Genomic DNA, 18,234 nt, shown 5'->3' on the forward strand with positions numbered 1-18,234 from the left:
GAATAAAAATAAATAAATAAAAAAAAAACTCTCTTTAAAATATATACAATCAGAAGGATAAACAAAATGAACATAAGCAACATATGTGTATGAAAAAATTAATAAAATAATATAATGATAAAATAATATAATCTCTAGTCTCATTTACACTTTTATATATAATATTTACACAATCGACCTGAGGATCCCTGAGCCCACCTGGGAGGGGTAGAGCAGAGCTCACAAAAATCCCAGCGCATCCCTCTCGCCGTATCACTGGTAGTAGGCCAGTGGAGGCTGAGCAAGTGCGCTAAAACCGTAAACTTTTCAATGTTTAGCAAATAAATATCAATCCAAGGTGAGCTAACGTCAAATTAAAAGTATGAATTTTGTAAGAAAAATTAACATACTTTTTTTTACTTCCAGGACTTTGTGTCCTTTCATTGATTTTGTAAAATAATAAAAATATCTGTACTGTATAAATTTCTAAGGTTTAAGGAAAAAGGAAATGAAAAACTATTGAATTAAGTAAATCGAAAAACATCAAATTTAAAAACCAGTCAGTCCATTTTCAACTTTCATTTATTTAATTAACATTCCTGATATTAAATTACTCTGAGAAAAGTATTTTTTTCGAAAAACAATTAAATAGCATCTTTTTTATTTTATCTTTTAATAATCTATTATTAACCTGTTAGTTAAAAAAAAAAAAAAGAATGAAGTTTTGAGATATTTGATGATAACTTTTTTTTTCTTAATATTACATATAACCAGATTTTTATGATGTAAATAAATTCATTTGAGTTTAATCTTTTTAAAATTTTAGAGTGGAAAAACAAATAAATCAAAACTAGAAAAACTTAATGTTTTCTCTTGTAAGCCGACGAAATAAAAATAGAAGAAAACATATATTTAAATAAAGAGATATAAAAAAAATTGTGAGGTTTTAAAATGTCAGCAATGAATGCGTCAGCAATATGCTGACTGAATCGGAATGTTTGAATGTAGTCCATTCTGTGATATAAGCTGAATTTATACTTTTTCAAGGAATGGTTTTTAGAAGATTTTTTTTCATTTCTGATTTTCAATCAAATCCGAAGATATACTTTTTGTAAAACGTCACAACAAAAGTCTTGATTTAACTCGTAATAGATCTGCTATATTCACGGAAGGTATCAGTAGATAAAGATAAAAAATTATTTTATTAAAATATTCAAATTTGGCTCCCAAAAAAAAAAATGATATATAAATCAGTTATATGACCTCAGTTCATTTAGAGTACAACATGTTTGACCAATTACAGAAAATTAGAAAGTATTCCTAATTTATTTATCTCAATAATCAAAAATAACCACCATGCTTCAAGACTTGCAGCTTCCCTCGATACAACTTCTAACCAACTCCTTTATTCATCAACAAAAGGAATTGGCTACTACATGTGATCTCTTAAACGCAACACTCACTCATCTATGCAAAACCTGTTTTACTCATCTAATATTAATTCTTCTATTTTTTATCTGAGTAGCTTTTTTGTTTAATGATTTTCATACTAATGTAACTACTCAATATTTTGGAAAATCATAAATTAAATACAATTTTCAAATTCTAAAGCTATCACAAGGTAAGTCCATAATTTTCATATGGGCTCCAAGCCACTTTGACATTGTTGGTAACGAGCTCGCAGACAAAGCTGCCAGAGAGGCACTCACGTTCCCTGGCCGAGGCACCGCCGTTTTTACCCCATCAGAACTCAGAACACCCCTTAAATTACCAATATTAGAAAGATGGTAGGCCAAGTGAGATGAAAGTTCCATGAGTAAATTAAAAGAAATCAAAAGATCAGTAAAACCATGATCGACATCCTACCGCAACAGCTGTAGGGAGGAAGTTGCTCCAACCCGCTTGAGAATAAATCATACTCTCCTCACGCCCTCTCACCTTATCAGAAAACTGCCACCTCCAACGTGCAAATATTGTCAGTCCATTCTCACGATTAAAAATATTTTTGAGGAATGTACTCACTATTTCCCAACAATAAACAGCATAGGACTGACCCCAAATATATTAGAAGCTCTCACAGATGAGGAAGTTAAAATTACATTAGTGTTTAATTTTTTAAAAGCACATCGCATTCTTTATAAATTATAACTCCTCTTCGATTTTAATTTATTATTTTTAGCATGTCATAGGCGTTGTTGACCAGAGAGTTTTACGCCTCTAAGCAACAATAAACAAACAACAAATAAAATTTTTATTATATGTGATCTAATATGGATAATAATAGAGATGGTCAAAGCTGCGATCAAGAAGGAAAAAGAGTTGCTATGGCTACATTGTATTATAAGATTACATATCTTTCCATACTTTTCATACACTAGAAACGTTTTACAACAGACCTACTTATGATTGATAACAAACACTCATAACTCGTTACGATTTGGCAAAATTCCTGACAGGACAAAAACTAAGCTGTAATAAATAGCCAAAACTTTTTGAAATATTAATAAAAACTATATTTACTGGTGAAGTTCGTTACAGAATCATTTATACAATTACTAATTCACATAAAATTTCATTGGGTTTTGCTGGAATATTATACCCCTTGTGTAATATTAAATGTAAGATGATCCGGGTGTGGTCAAAGAAATACTCAAATAGAAATTAAACTATTAATATTGAGCCAACGTTTCGTCCCACGTGGCAGGGCTTCATTAAGGCTAATAAGATACAAACACTTAAATGATGTAAACATAAGTGAAACAAAGTAAATGAAAAATTAAAAGGGTATACAATGAAATTAATTAAATATAATAAAAATAAAAATTAAATAAGAATAATAAAAGCTTATAGACAATAAATAAAAACGGAATTTAATTGTAATTTTTATTTTTATTATACTTAATTAATTTTATTGTATACCCTATTAATTCTTCATTTACTTATCTTTACATCATTTAAGTGTTTGTATCTTATTAGTCCTGATGAAGCCTTGCCACGTGGTATTTTCAGTAATATATATGAAACATCCACAATAATATTAAAAAAAAAATCCAAAAACGTTACCGGCCGTTTTGTTCTATGATTTTATTTGACCTCATTTCATTATCATCTTATTCCAAGTATGAAAGAATTCAAATTTTGTTTGTCTTTCTGAAAATAAATGTGTAAAAGTTAGAATATGAAAATAAAATTTTACTCTTGCAAATGTAAGGTCCATTTTCACCGAAAACGTTTCATTCATCCTTTCCAGGTATAAGGACATATATCATGTCGGTGCTCCTCCCGTGACTTTCTGTAAAAGTGGGATGGCTGTAATAAAACTGAAACATGTGACTTATTTCACATAAAGATTCCTTTATTGCAAACAATTATGTTCATGGAGAAGAGTATAAGTATAACGTAAATTCTAATATAAGATAGGATAAAAAAAAAAAAAAAAGAATTTGAATAAAAGAAAAACAATTATAAAATTCCATTTTTTTTTATTTTTCACCATGTTTTCTTAGTTTGCTATTATTTGATTAATTTATTTACTTACTACTTATGTTTATTTACGACGTGTATATATTATTTTATCATTCATTATTATTCTTTATTTCAATTCATATTTATTTTATTTTATTAGTATTATTTATTTACTTTTCTATTGTTATTTAATATGTATATATTGTAATTATATAATAGGTGCCTTTGAGCGTGGCAGATGGCATTATTTCAAATAAAAGAATTTAAAAAAAAGAATTTATTTTTAGCTAGTTATTTATTTTTATTTTTCTCTTGTTGATGAAAATTTCATTTTTATATTTTATAAGTTAATCTGGTACTAATTAAAATATTTTTAAATTTGGAGCATAAAGGGCATGCTGACAAATCATAACGGTCATATATGTTATAAAAAAAATAAAATTATTTACTCAGTTCTTATTTCTTCGCTAATGATAATGAAGATTAAATTATCTATAATATTTTACATTTACTTTTTGAGTCAATGAATATGACTTTGTCTCTGAAGCGTGAGTATTTGTTAAATACGTCTGCTAATGTAGTCTGTGTCCTTCTATTTTGTGTTTGCTTATTACAGCAGTTTTGGTCCCATTGGCTATACCCCGTGCTAAATTATGCTAGGTATGAAAAATCGTAACTATCTTTCAGTTAACAGGTTTTACTGTTCTGTGAGTTAGAATTCTGTTGGAAATTTACTCCCCATGTATTATTTTTCACTTGGTAGTACCAATTCGTTTCACCTCGCCTTTATGTAGTAAGTGCACTGTTATTTGGTTTTGTGAAACGATTAATAGTCAATAAAAATATTATGTGATGTTACGAAGTTAGTTTTTAAAGATGGTGTGTATGGAACTTTAGTGGGCAATATCGACTTTAGGATTATTAATTAATGCCTGAAATACATTTCACACAAAAACTTGGTGTATGACTGTCCGGTTCGCTAAGCTTCAAACTTTAAATTTGAAAGGCGTTTGACGTGAAATATAATTATTTATTCTGTTACTGTAACCCTTAGTCAACCCTGGCTCCTTCCAGCTCCATAAAGTTGATACACTTAATTTGGGAAAAATCTGGCGGTCGAGTGTGATTCCGACCAAATCACCTCCTGGCACAACCGTTAGTCTAATAACAGTACTTTCTTACTAGGTGCTGTAGCCCTAACCCTTTATGGGATTAATATCAAATAATTATATAAAGGAGAAATAACAAAAAAAGTATCTATTTTTGTTAGTACGAAAATCGAATGCTCCTCTAAAGATAAGTTTAGTGTTAATTTGTGTATATTCATTATAGATTTAAAAGGTGAAGAAAGTATTAACAATAATGAAAAGGCTGCACAATATTTCAACAAGAGTATATGTATATATATATATATTTTTAATAACAATGTTTTAGCTATAAACCCATCATAAGGTATAGTAATTTAAAACGTGTCTTTTGACAGAACTGAGCCCATTTTACAGTATGAGTTACGATGTATCATTATTATCATGTGTTGAAGACTATCAAAAACATTTATACGCCTCGTCTTAATAAAGTATGCAATCTTTAACAGAACCTGTATTGGATGAAGGAAGTCTGTTTTCTGTAATGTATTATACCTAACAATCTTTGTGCCATTCTCTTTAAATTACAGTCTTCCAGCACTTGAAATTAGTGTATATTCGTACACACATCCATCACAATATGGAAAAAAGCACACCTTCAGGTAAAAAGGCAGGTCTTAGGTTCTTCTTAGGAGGCCAGAAGGACATTGTTATCATGTTCTGTATCCTTCCAATGCAGGGAAGATACCTAGTACCTGAAGACTCAGGTATACCATCGACCAGTTAGTACTTCCAACTATTCTATAGACCAGTTTTTCCCGAACAGGGTTCCTACTTTAGAGCTTATGAACAGGGGACCCTCTTCAAGAAATTTTTGTAGCAAAGATGTGAGGAAGATTTTAAATTTCTCAATAATTTTGTCCGAATTTCACAAATATAATTAATTATTCTAATTTTATCGACTCTTTTGGATTTGAACTTTTCACTTACATGTTGTGAAGTGTAATTCCTCACTATTTTCATAACTAAAATTTTAGATAGTTCTCATTTCGTTATATTTACTTATTGGATTTTTATATGTACATAATTTTCTTTTTATTCTCTCCTTTATAATTTGAATATAACTATATTCTCATACTGCTTTTTTTTTTCTTATTTTAAGTCACTATGCATTTGCTTCCAATACTGCTTTATTAATTGTTATCTTCATGTTTTCTAGTTCTTCTGTCTTCCCTTTCTTTCATTATTTTGTTTTCATTCTTAGTTCTGATGAAGGTCTGTTATTCTGGTCGAAACGTTGATACTAATAAAATATGTTTAACTATTTGTGTTCTCCAGTTACTGTACACTCAACTGTATATAACTAACTCATCCATTAGAAATAAATATGCATTTAATCTTATATCTATTCGTTAAATGAATTATATATTACATATATGGTTTATATTCAATCATAAATAAAATATTTACTTATGAGATTAACATATTTGTAAGCAGGTCAGCCTATTAACCTTCAAACCTTGAATACCGCGTAGCTGAATCTATCATACTTTCTCCATCACAGGTAGTATGCAAGTTACATAATGTGTTCCTGTTAAAGATTTAGTAGTGAGTTTCTCTTTCTCACAAACTGGAGAGAACATTTTTACACTAGACAAAGGTCGAATAACTCAGGAGTGACATTGAGACAACGTATATTCCGATATGACGAGGGGAAAAAAGACCTAAAGTTTGCGTAAATCATTCCTCATTACTACACTTGGAGTTTTGATATCTTCAAAACTTTATGTTTGTAATAAGAAATAACAGTTTTTTCTCTTAAACCGAGTGAGTCAGTAGCATATCTATATGTTTAAAAACATTTGAAGATAATGCACTTACTGACTAATGAAATAATTATATGTTGATGAAAATTAATTCTGATGAGAACAGGATGACTTACACCATTTGTGCTCTCAATGGCTCAATTAAATGAAAGTATATCTAAGTTACCTATGTCGAAATTAACTAATAATAATCCCAGTCATAATGAATTATGAACACATATTAATAATATTTTATTGGTATCATAGTAAAATACTTTATTCCCTATTATGACTTTAAACCAGAACGAAAACATTAAGCCGGATCCACACGTTTGGCACTTGCGGCAAATGAAAAATATCTAAGAATGGTTGGTGTAAAGAAAGAGGTGGCCTAAGCCTCCCTCAAAGTAAAAGTGAAGCCAAAAAGGCCATGCACTTGGGACTTAGGTTTACGTTGAGGTTAATAAGGAAGTCTGCCATTGTAATCTAACCTAAAACAGAAGAAAGCCAGTGACTAGCTCGTACTCTTCCTCTATTCCTCTCCGGACACCACAGGCGATTCCAGAGGGGAATAAGGGGCCTTTGCTAATGTTAAAGTCAGCATTTACTTTCAGAAAAGGGTCCATAAAAGAATCTACTTTTAATAAACACTCTTATCAGGAGAGTACTACGGTCATCGTTAGGAAAATATTAATAAGCTTAAAAAATTGATAACATTAAAAAAAAAGCTTTTTATTTTATAAAGAAATGTTTATTTTTTATAAATATTTTGATATTTTATATATATATATATATATATAAGCCATAGCTTTGATTATAAATTATTTTATGGGTGAAAATCTGTGGCTAGAGATCTCCCCGATTCACTTCACGTGATCAAGGATTGACCCTGATTTCAGCCAGTTGGCAAAAAGTAGGCATTTGACCTTTCACCGGATTGAAAGGAAAAATTGGCTACGGGTATGAAATATTTATGTTACTGCCAGAAATACTTATCGTTAAGAAAATGGCCTAGAACAAATTGCCTCAACCTACTCAAGTGATAATTAAAAAGTATTTCTTTTGAAATTTGAAAAACTGAGGAAAATATAATGTGAGAGAAGAGTATGAGCGCAGTAAAAAATTAACTCTGTAGCTTGGAAGTATTTTCAAGGAGATCTCCACTTAAATTTCCAATTTGTAAAGCTGCTATCACTATGATTCACATATTTGTGAAGTCGCCTCGAAACAACTCCCCTTGAGCAACAATGAAGAGAATATTAGCAAAACCAAGTTCATTAAAGCCATCAGATTATTTACTTTGATAAGAACCGGATTTGTATGTTATCCATTATTATTATCATCAATAAGGTTTGTAAATTATCAAATTACGAAGAAGATGGTCGGGATGCGGTCAGAAGAAAACAAAAATAGTTAAAAACTATTCATTTTGGCTCTGACTTCTAGTCTGTATGCTCTGATGAAGCCCTGAAACGTGGAGCGAAACGTTGGTTCGATATAAATAGTTTAATCACTATTTGAGTTTTTCGTTGCCGACGTTTCACTCCACTTAGAAGAGCTTCTACAGAGCTAAAAACAACTTAGAATATTTTGACATGGTAGGATAATAAGATACAAAAAAGTAAATCAAGGTAGGTTATATATGTAAATATAAGTGATAAGACAATTATGAACAATAGTTATAATATAAAATAGACAATGAAAAGAATATTTTAAAAAAATTACGTAAACTATTACATTAAAAATGGGGATGGGGGTGCAAGAGAAGAAAGGAGTTATAGGATAATGTTGATAGGGTTTTTGGAACCTTTCCTACCCTGCCACCTCGCAGGAAGGGGGATGGGGTGATTGTTCGGAAAACTGGATTGAAGGAATCAAGGAGACTGTCAAAGAATTTGACAGTATAAAATATTAAGAATTACAATTGCGGGAGGAGCAAGGAATACGGTAGACAGAGTTAGAACGCTATTGGCAAAGGAGGTGCCGTCATAAGAAAAAAAAAAAAGTTAAAAACTATTTATTTGCCGACCATCTTTTTCATAATTTTAAATAATAAGATCAATCATTTAAATATAATTTGTAAATTATCATATTAATGATCAAGAATTACCTTAAACTATCATAATCAACGTTATTATCTCTTACGAGATATATCTATCTATGACTATATAAAAAGTCAGTATCAAATGAATTTTTATATTTTTAGTTACAAGAACAATAATAACCATTCGCAGTTTTTTGCCCTTAAATTTAAACAACAAGAAAAAGTACTTTCAAAAACCTTAAAACGTAGTTCTTCTCTGTTTCAGCAAAACGCTATCACGTTTTAAATCCATAGAAACACTAAGAAATGTCATAATCTTGTCAAGTAATACTTTTACGTTCCTCGACAGTCGAAACAAATTGCATCATTTCATGCATTCAGTTTTATTGAAGCATTTAGCATCTGTGCACGTACGCACTGCAGTGATGTAAAAAATATTTCCAGTGAAGTTTTGAAATTGAAAATTATTATGAAGAACCGTCATGAGGAGATAATCTCAACAAGCAGTGCACTTCAATTGAAATATCAACAATCAAGTATTTATAACATTATATATTGTACAATGCAATATTTAATTTATATTTAAATTTTAAGTTGTACTTGTATATATAGGAAATTAAATCTATTAAGCTATAACTCATGAAGGGTCAGGAGTGTAATACTTTGTAAGGAAGTTCTGTTACTAGACCAACGATTGGGCAAGGAGGTGATTTGGCTAGAATTACGCCAAGTATACCCACTTCATGAGGCTGGGTGGACCCCTGAGGGCTAACAGTGAAACAGAAAATAATCATCTGCTACAGCCGGATTCGACGCTTGGTCCTTGGTCCTTATACAAGAAATTATATAAATAACTGATGTTTCTCCTATATTCAAATATCTCTGGAATGAATTAATAATAAACTCAGCTATTAATTTACAATTTTATTTTGTCATTACATGTATTATTATATGAAATAATAAGAATTTGTAGACAGAATCAGGTAATATGTCAATATCATCACACTTAATATTACAGATTTTAAAGACTGATTATGAGTAATATGATTTTTTTTTTTTGTGGAGTGGGAGAGGTAATTTTGTAAGTACATGACAGTAGGCTTTATATATAAGGACTTTATATATTGAATTCATCCCTTCATAATCAAAAGAAGAGGAAGTAATCTGATCGTTCATCTTGAGGCTGCTTTACGGTACTCACCTTTTCTCAGTTTTAAGTGTATTTTGTACATTTTAACATATTTTTTTTTAACCATTCGTTTCTCGTCGTTAGCAAAGCTCCTTTACATTTTTGGTTAAGGATAATGGTTCATTCTAATGAAGGTGAAGCCTGTGGAGAAGTTTACAACGCCTGATACATTGTAGACTACTAGCGAGATAAATGAGCTGAAGCGGGCTGAAGGACACAACCCAACCTGACCATCAACTTACATTTACTCAATATTGAGAAATCGCCATCAGACTGCTCCGGAGGCTTCAACATGCTCTAATAGCGTGAAATAACCCTCTCAGCTTGGACATTTCACAGCGGAGCCTAAGGGTGTGGTACATCTCAAATTCTTGTGAAGGAATCGTAGAGAAAAACAATTTTTGCCGCCTAAAATTGGGGAATTGTTTTTTTCCACTGTTGAGTCTCTCTTCGGTCTGTACCAATGAGATGGTGTTGGCAGAGTTGTACCATTGGGTGCTACACTGAGCCACAGCCTGTCTCTAGGAGTTGGTGGAGTGCACCATGAACAGTGGACTTAACTACATACTTCTCTATGCCCAGCCATTTATTAGGGCTGCGTCTTCATTCGAATGAAGCTTGACCAGACTATTCTGGTCATCTATATGAAGTATCTTTTTTAATGAAGAATCAGCCGTATATAAAAAATTAAAGAAGCTAGATGGTACAAAAAAAAAAAACAGGAATGATTTCATCCTCCTTGTCCCTGAAAGGTTTATTTCAATGTTCAACAGTATGGAAAAAGGTTGTAGTACGACCTCTAAACAATGTTCTTTATGAAAAGTTTCCTACCTCAGACTCATTTCTATCCTTTCAAATATATCCTAAACTTCAGAAAGATTAGTCCTCCATCAACTTTACTTATACCTTGAACAAAGGTATAACGCTGTTCTAAGCCCTTAGTAATCAGTTTTTCGTTCTTGCTATTCCACTCAACCGAGCTTATTATGAATCACTCAAGACATACAACATTTAGTTGATCAATAGAAAGTCTCAATCTTAACACTTTCATTTTTCCAAAGCTTTTTATTGCATTGATCTTTAGACTCTCTCCAATCCAAACTCCATAACAAGTCCTCATCAGATGGGACTTCAAAATGGTTCCATTCTTTCCTATCTCATAGCTTACAGACAGTGACCATCTCCGATAAACTTCCTTCTCCACTCTCCTCTCTTCATCTAGCATACTTTAAAACTGTTCTGGACGTTTCGAGTCCCACAGAGTACAGTGAACAAACTGAGATGGATCGTTACAGCAATCCGGCCAAGGCAGGTTGAGTTTTAATTCGTAATGGTTCCACCCTTAATTATCTTAACTATGATAATCACCCCGTATGTTAGAAATTAAATAAAGTCAACATAATCGAAGAAGAAAATCAGCATAGACTTTAACCAGATGTGAAACATAAGGACAATCCAGGTATTAGTGTTCTTATATGGGATACATATCGTTCTGTGACTTATCACTGTAAACATTATTACTAGCTATAACAGAATTCCATGAAGTACTTTTTCCAGTTGGTGGTAAAAGTGATCTAGCGCTATTATTTTAAACGTAACTTGATCAATTTCATGATTACCCCAACCATATCTCTGCTTTACTTGAATAATATCACATTTAACAAAAAAAAAAATTATTTTATTTTCAATTGGACATATTATAACAATACTACTGTAGATTTGGGTTATTTTCTCTAATGGAGAACTAAAGACTGTCCTAAAGCTTCTAGGATTGGCGCAAAGTAAACCCAAACGAAAGAGAGAAAACTCCAGTTGACGTCAATACAGTTGAAAGAGATTGAGGATTTTGATTTAAGTATCTTACATCTCTTATTTAAGTATCTTATATCTTAAAACAATGCTTAAGGTTTTTCCATTGTTTGGCAAACGTGTATAGATACCTTTATAGTTTTCTGCCAAAGTGCTTTTATGAACCCTCTTAGTATAATACATAAAACCGCATGAATGAGAATGGACCAAGTATAATTACGTTTGATCTGATGTGTATAGAACTTTAATAAAACAATACATTTTGAAACTAAATATTCTTTAATATTAACCAACAATGGTAAATACGCACATGCTCAAGCCTATGGATAGGTTATTTAGATTGACTGGTACAAAGCGGTCTGAATATGTGCAGTCGACCCATTGAGTGTCGGTTGTTGGCCACAAATCAAAGGGTGCTTGTGCTGCATCCACATGTTTGTTTTCGCTAAGCATTGTTTTAAACCTGCCAACAGATAAAGTTAGTGCTCTATGTGTTTGAATTAATTAAAGGATGTTCCCAATTTTTGGATGCAATAATAAAATAATAGCGCTAGATCACTTTTACCAACAATTGGAAAAAGTACTTCTTGGAATTCTGCTATAGCTAGTAATAATGTTTACAGTGATAAGTCACAGAACGATACGTATCCCATATAAGAACACTAATACCTGGATTGTCCTTATGTTTCACATCTGGTTAAAGTCTATGCTGATTTTCTTCTTCGATTATGTTGACTTTATTTAATTTCTTACATACGGGGTGATTATCATTGTTAGGATAATTAAGGGTGGAACCATCACGAATTAAAACTCAACCTGCCTTGGCCGGATTGCTGTAACGATCCATCTCAGTTTGTTCACTGTACTCTGTGGGACTCGAAACGTCCAGAACAGTTTTAAAGTATGCTAGATGAAGAGAGGAGAGTGGAGAAGGAAGTTTATCGGAGATGGTCACTGTCTGTAAGCTATGAGATAGGAAAGAATGGAACCATTTTGAAGTCCCATCTGATGCAAACTATAAACTCTACACGTTTGCCAAACAATGGAAAAACCTTTATAGTTTTCTCCCAAAGTGCTTTTATGAACCCTCTTAGTATAATACATAAACCGCATGAATGAGAATGGACCAAGTATAATTACGTTTGATCTGATGTGTATACAACTTTAATAAAACTATACATTTTTTAACTAAATGTTCTAGGAAGGGGGCCTTAAGGTCTCCCAAGAGGGGGGAGCTTCTAACTTTCTTCCCTCCTCCCGAAGAAATCTGTCTGCACATTAAAAATATTTAATTTCAATCAAAGCTTAATAAGAATTATTAGTACTGTAATGTGTTATACTGGCGTTGTACTAATAACAAGTTTTCGTTTCTTTTTTTTCTTTTTTTCTTCTCTACTTTGTAAGACTTTTTCTACAATTTTTGACAGGCTGTTGCTAGCCGGTTTAGTTTTTGATATTTCAAACTTTCATCAACAGTGTGACGTAGATTTGGTTAAGGCTCCTGCAGCCATAACATAGTCGAAAATCTCATCTTTGCAAAATTATCGACAATATGTAAATATATATATATCTAGATCTGTTTAGATATGATACTATTTATATAATACAATACATATTTGTTTAGTTATATGTTTATATAGTATTTTCGTCTGTTGAATTTGAATTTCATTCATTGCTTCATATTTTGGCGGGAAATTTTGAATAGAATGAAATTTATTTTTCTCATTAAAAATCTTGCTTGGTATATTAATTTTGACAGTCTCTATTTTTATTCCTAATAAAATCTCTGTAATTATTACGAAGTTTACAGTGGAATTACGAGGTTAAAATTTAAATATTTCAAATTTCGCGACAATAAATTTTAATACTTGAAAAGGCCTAAAGATAGCGCTGTGTCCAATCTGAGAACTAGAACCGGAAAAAATTTCACGTGACCAGGTTAAGTTGTGCTACAGTCCGCGTTAACTGTAGTCGTAGTGTTGTGAATTTTAGTTTTTGTGACTTGTGTTATTTGTGATACATGTGTGGTGCTTCGTGACTGTTACCAGAAGGGAGCTGGGAGTATCCAGGATTAAGGGATAACTATCAAGACCGTTGTAAGTCAAGTCAAGTACCTATGTAAACCTAGCCGACCTCGGAGGAGACCACGTTTTTACTTGTAGGTCTACGCTCATTTTATTTTGGCACATTCTATAAATAACATCACCTTTTGGTTTAATGGTTATTGGCATAAGTTATAATTTAGTGAATTTTTATAGAAGAAATATAATTGTTAAAGTGATTGGTTAATGTCTGCTTGGGAAAGGGCCTTATTGTATCACAAGGGCAAAGGTTAGTTATCGTTTTTGACCCGATTTTTTTTTTCCTTGTGAAGTTCATGTGGGTATTGAATGCTGAATGTATTTCGTAATTATTTTTTCTAATGTTCTTGTTTATATTGTTAACTTACTGTTTATATTGATGGTTCCTTTCTGTTAGCTAACAATCTGGTAGTGCTCTGTTTACATTCTCAAGTGATATTTATTTTTATTTATAATTCTTTTTCCTTTTAACAAATGTTTATTTGTGATTTATAATTAATTTATTATTAAATTATTTTCCTTGTGTCTACAAATTATTTGTTTTGATTGATTCAATTGAAGATTGATTTTCAGATCTACTCGAGGGTATAACATTTAATATTCAAGTTTAAGTTGCATATTTAAATGTTTCTTTTGATTTAGCTTCTAAATTTTAAGTTGATATTTTTTTTTTTCCAAATTTAAATGTATGTTATAAGGTTGTTGATAATATATACTTGAATTTCCTTCATTCTTTTGACTGTTAAAATATTTATGGTTCCTGTACATTATTATAAATGAGTTTTATTTCAAAGCATTTACTGGCTGTAGATTAGCTATAGCAGCTAATAATTTTTTCTGGAGCAAAGAATATTTTATTTAATAATTGTAGTAGAAGTTATGATTAATTAACTTGAACGAGGTTTAGTTTATTAAATAGGAGGATCTTGAAATAAATAAGGTGGCAATAAGTTAGAATTAATTTGTATGTATAACACAAAATCTCAATACTCACATTTTACTAAAACCTGTGATTTCTTATTTTACATACGAAAAACCTAATGATTAGGTCAATCATTTTACAATTTGTTTTGATTTTCATTACTATATTAGATCATAGAAAAAAAAATCATGTAATTCAGTTTTAATATTTTGTTCAGGGGAATTTAACTGTGCTTTGGATATGGAAACTGGATTGCTAAATTTTCACGACGAAGAACATTTTGTTTTTGGAGAAGAGGTATTTTTAATTTATTATTAATTGCTGCTAGTTAGTCAGATTATTTTTTAATCCAAAATTAACCACAACTTCCTTGATTTGTTTTAGAGTAACGATTTAGTCCATGGAAGCTCTTATTTTAGCAGTTTTGTCGAAGTACTCAGCAGCCACGATACGGTTGAATCATCTCCATGGATTCTTCCTGATACTGAGTTAGTTTATAACTAATATTTTTGTTTTTTTATATTGTTTGAATTAAGAGTCTCTAAATTTGATTTATTCATTTGATAACTTGTGAAGGGCTGAGCTGGGATTGGAATCAGTGGCAATAGAATCTAAAGAAGATTTTCAAAAAACATTACAAGATTGGCAGCAACATATTTCCAGCTTACAAGTAATTCAATTTTCATTATTTATTTTTAATAACGAATTCCTAGAAATGTCTAATTATTTTTTAATATTATCCTGCAGGCCCATGATGATGGAATTAAGGATTCCCTTTTGTATGATGTGTCTGAAGACATGCCTGATATATTTGGGTCTGCCATTGCACTCCCAGTTGCTAAAGTTCCTCAAAAGAAAAAAGTACAAAAATATGAAGTAGCTAAAAGAAAGGGATTGGTTTTGAAACTAACGAAAAAGTAAGTATAATTGTTTCATTCTGCTTATAACTAATCATATGGCACATTTTATGATTAAATATGAAGAACTATGGTTTACTTTTTGAAAAGATTAAAGTAACTTTTCAAATTACCTTCAATCCTTTTGCTTGTATCTAAAAAAAATTTATTATATTAATTGAGGGGTGGGGTGGCTTAGCGGTTAAGTTCTGTGATACTAACTCGCAAGACCCCTATTCGAATCTGGCTGTGGCAGATAATCATTTATTCTGTTACTGTAGCCCTAATTCAACCATATGGGTTCAGGAGTCTTCTGGGGCCCACCCGGCCTATTTTATATATTAGTCCAACTAAGTATTAATTTTCAAATTTAGCAATATTTTTGTAATACTAATTCAACATTTTTTTTTTTTTTTTTTGTTCAATTGTTTTAAGTTTTTTTCATTTTATTTGGGCCAGTTATTATTATTGGGCTAAGTGAGTAGTAATAATTTATTATATTATGTTTTTGTCCATTTCTCTATTATTTAAATCACAGATTTAAAAAAACAAATTAAACATTCATTTCATCTATTTTTTTTTTTTAGAAAAGATGATGAAGAAAACTGTGATAATGCTAACTTGCGTAAAAAAGATAAATTATTATTAAAAGAAGTAAAACCTCAAGTACAAATAAAAAATGAGGAAATAACATTATTTAATGAACAAGAATTGCTGAACCGAGATGAGATTTTGGTTAATGCAATTGTGAATTCCCTTCCTGATGTAAAACAGGAATATGTAAATATAAAAGAAGAAATAATTGATTTTGAAAATATTGCAAGACAAGAATATGTAAATATTAAAGAAGAAACAATTGATATTGAAAATTTTGGTGCCGAACCTTTTCCTAGTGAGTTGAAAATGTATTTACATAATATATAAATTGAGAATTTATATATTAAAGTAGAATTTTAGTTTAGTAAACCTAAGTATGCCTTCTTCTTGAAAATAAAATGAAACCACTGAAGATATGCTTTATTTTCTTGTAAGTTCAGAATTAATAGTTTTGAAGTGTCATGATAGATTCTGTTATCTTTTTTTTTTCAGTCTTAGAAGCAGGGGATGTCACTACTCTATTAGAACAATTTGAATCATCCAATGCTGTCAACAGTATACTAGTGAAATCAGAATTTTCTGATTGCCCAGAGTTCAAAGTAATCGAACCTGAGCCACAAATGCCCCCCATGTCTTCACCACCTGTTGCAAAATCATCACCTAGTAACAAGTCTATTAGTGATTCTATGCCGAAGAAAATTGACAGGATAAAGGTAAGTTGTTAGATATTATACATATTAATACATAGATATTAATATGACTTAACCCTCCTAACTGAAAAAATCAATTGAGGATATAAAAACAAGAAAAAAAATCTCCGTAAAGATATGCCCGTTAATACTTTGTTTAGGATATATAATTCATTGTTATGAATTATTTAGATTATAATTATTAAATTAATATATGCTCCAACTACTTTATTATTAAAATGTAAGCATTAACATTCATATTAAATGTTATTCAAAGTTATTACTTTTAGCATCTTTATTCCAAAGCTGCATGGCTGAACCAGGGCAGTATATTTGTGTTATTATTTGGCAAGTTTGAGTTATCTTTCTTTTGAACAATTTAGGTCATTAATCAGTTTTGCATAGACTTTTTGTTTAATGTCAGTCAGGCAAAAAAATCCCATTGGTTTCAGATTAGAAGAGCATGACAATATTATTTCCAGTCCCGTCGGCCACTGCTACTTCAGAAGAAAGATGTTGAACCTATCTTGATGCTCAAAGTAATCACTTTGAATAACATTCTAAATGAATGTTATTGTTAAAAATTCATTAATAAATTTGTTGAAATAAATATTAATCCATTTATTATAACCTACTTAACTTATGACAGTTAAAATCTTAAGGCTTGAATATCTCTGAAACAAAGCTATTACAGACAAACCTTCCCAGGGTTTTTTTTCTTTATGTTTTGAGATCCTTAATTCATATTTTCAGTTAAAAAACTTAACCCTCAACATCCTGTACATATGTATGAATGTATTTTTATATATCTTTATGATAATCAGATTACCCTTATGGTCTGGGAGATTTGTTCAAATTTAAAATACTATTGCATATATTTTAGGAATCATCTCATCGTACTAAGAAAAGTAAAGTTGAGCTTATTCCGACTGAAATTTCTCCACCAGTTATAAAACCCTCGCAGAGTAGCAAGTCCATTAGAGATTCATTGCCGAAGGAAGTAATTGAAAGGATAAAGGTGAGTTCTTTGTTATGTGTATGTATGAATATATTTGTACCTATCTTAAAAATATCCAAATTACCCTTATAGCCTGTGTAATTAACTCAAATTTAAAATCCTATTGCATATATTTTAGGAATCATCTCAACGTAAAAAGAAAAGTAAAGTTGAGCTTATTCCTGCTGAAATTTCTCCTCCAGTTATAAAATCATCGCAGAGTAACAAGTCCATCAGAGATTCATTACCAAAGGAAGTAATTGAAAGGATAAAGGTGAGTTCTGTTATATTATGTGTATGTATGAGTATACTTGAATTTAGCTTCACAATATCCAAATTACCCTGATGGTCTAAATAATCTATTCAAATTTGAAATTATTTTACATATATTTTAGGAATCATCTCAACGTAAAAAGAAAAGTAAAGTTGAACTTGTCCCAGCTGAACGACTTCCGATGCATGGTAGCGATCATCTGAAGGACAAAGGAGTCAGCCATGTTAAACCTTCAAAAGTAGTAAGTTAAATTAGTTTTCTTATTTGATAATATATCAGTATGTGTTACTGTGAGTAGGGGTTCAAAAGGAAAATAAAAGAAATGCAATGTTGAATTTTGTTAATTTGTATTGTGAATAATTTAACATGATAAGCTGTCAACCTTTTTAAAAAATACATATA

The 18,234-nt window shown here is 30.7% G+C and overlaps 1 protein-coding gene across 4 annotated transcripts in view; it reads left to right on the plus strand.

The window, feature by feature from the left end:
* Positions 1–13,290: 13,290 nt before the first annotated feature.
* Positions 13,291–18,234, plus strand: part of LOC106689166 (peroxisome proliferator-activated receptor gamma coactivator 1-alpha) — a 23,512-nt gene continuing 18,568 nt past the window's right edge. For 2 of the 4 annotated variants that reach the window (XM_067051238.1, XM_067051239.1), the window contains exons 1-11: positions 13,291–13,534; positions 13,635–13,707; positions 14,597–14,676; positions 14,764–14,867; positions 14,956–15,049; positions 15,127–15,296; positions 15,863–16,167; positions 16,365–16,585; positions 17,445–17,579; positions 17,698–17,832; positions 17,954–18,073. In XM_067051238.1, the coding sequence (XP_066907339.1) occupies positions 13,665–13,707; positions 14,597–14,676; positions 14,764–14,867; positions 14,956–15,049; positions 15,127–15,296; positions 15,863–16,167; positions 16,365–16,585; positions 17,445–17,579; positions 17,698–17,832; positions 17,954–18,073 (1,407 nt within the window). In that variant the 5' untranslated portion in view covers positions 13,291–13,534; positions 13,635–13,664. The remainder of the gene's footprint in view (positions 13,535–13,634; positions 13,708–14,596; positions 14,677–14,763; positions 14,868–14,955; positions 15,050–15,126; positions 15,297–15,862; positions 16,168–16,364; positions 16,586–17,444; positions 17,580–17,697; positions 17,833–17,953; positions 18,074–18,234) is intronic. The other 2 variants (XM_067051240.1, XM_067051241.1) reach the window with 2 other exon arrangements.

Source organism: Halyomorpha halys, unplaced genomic scaffold, assembly GCF_000696795.3.
Source record: "Halyomorpha halys isolate HHAL.00 unplaced genomic scaffold, Hhal_1.1 Scaffold45.1, whole genome shotgun sequence".
NCBI lineage: Eukaryota > Metazoa > Arthropoda > Insecta > Hemiptera > Pentatomidae > Halyomorpha > Halyomorpha halys.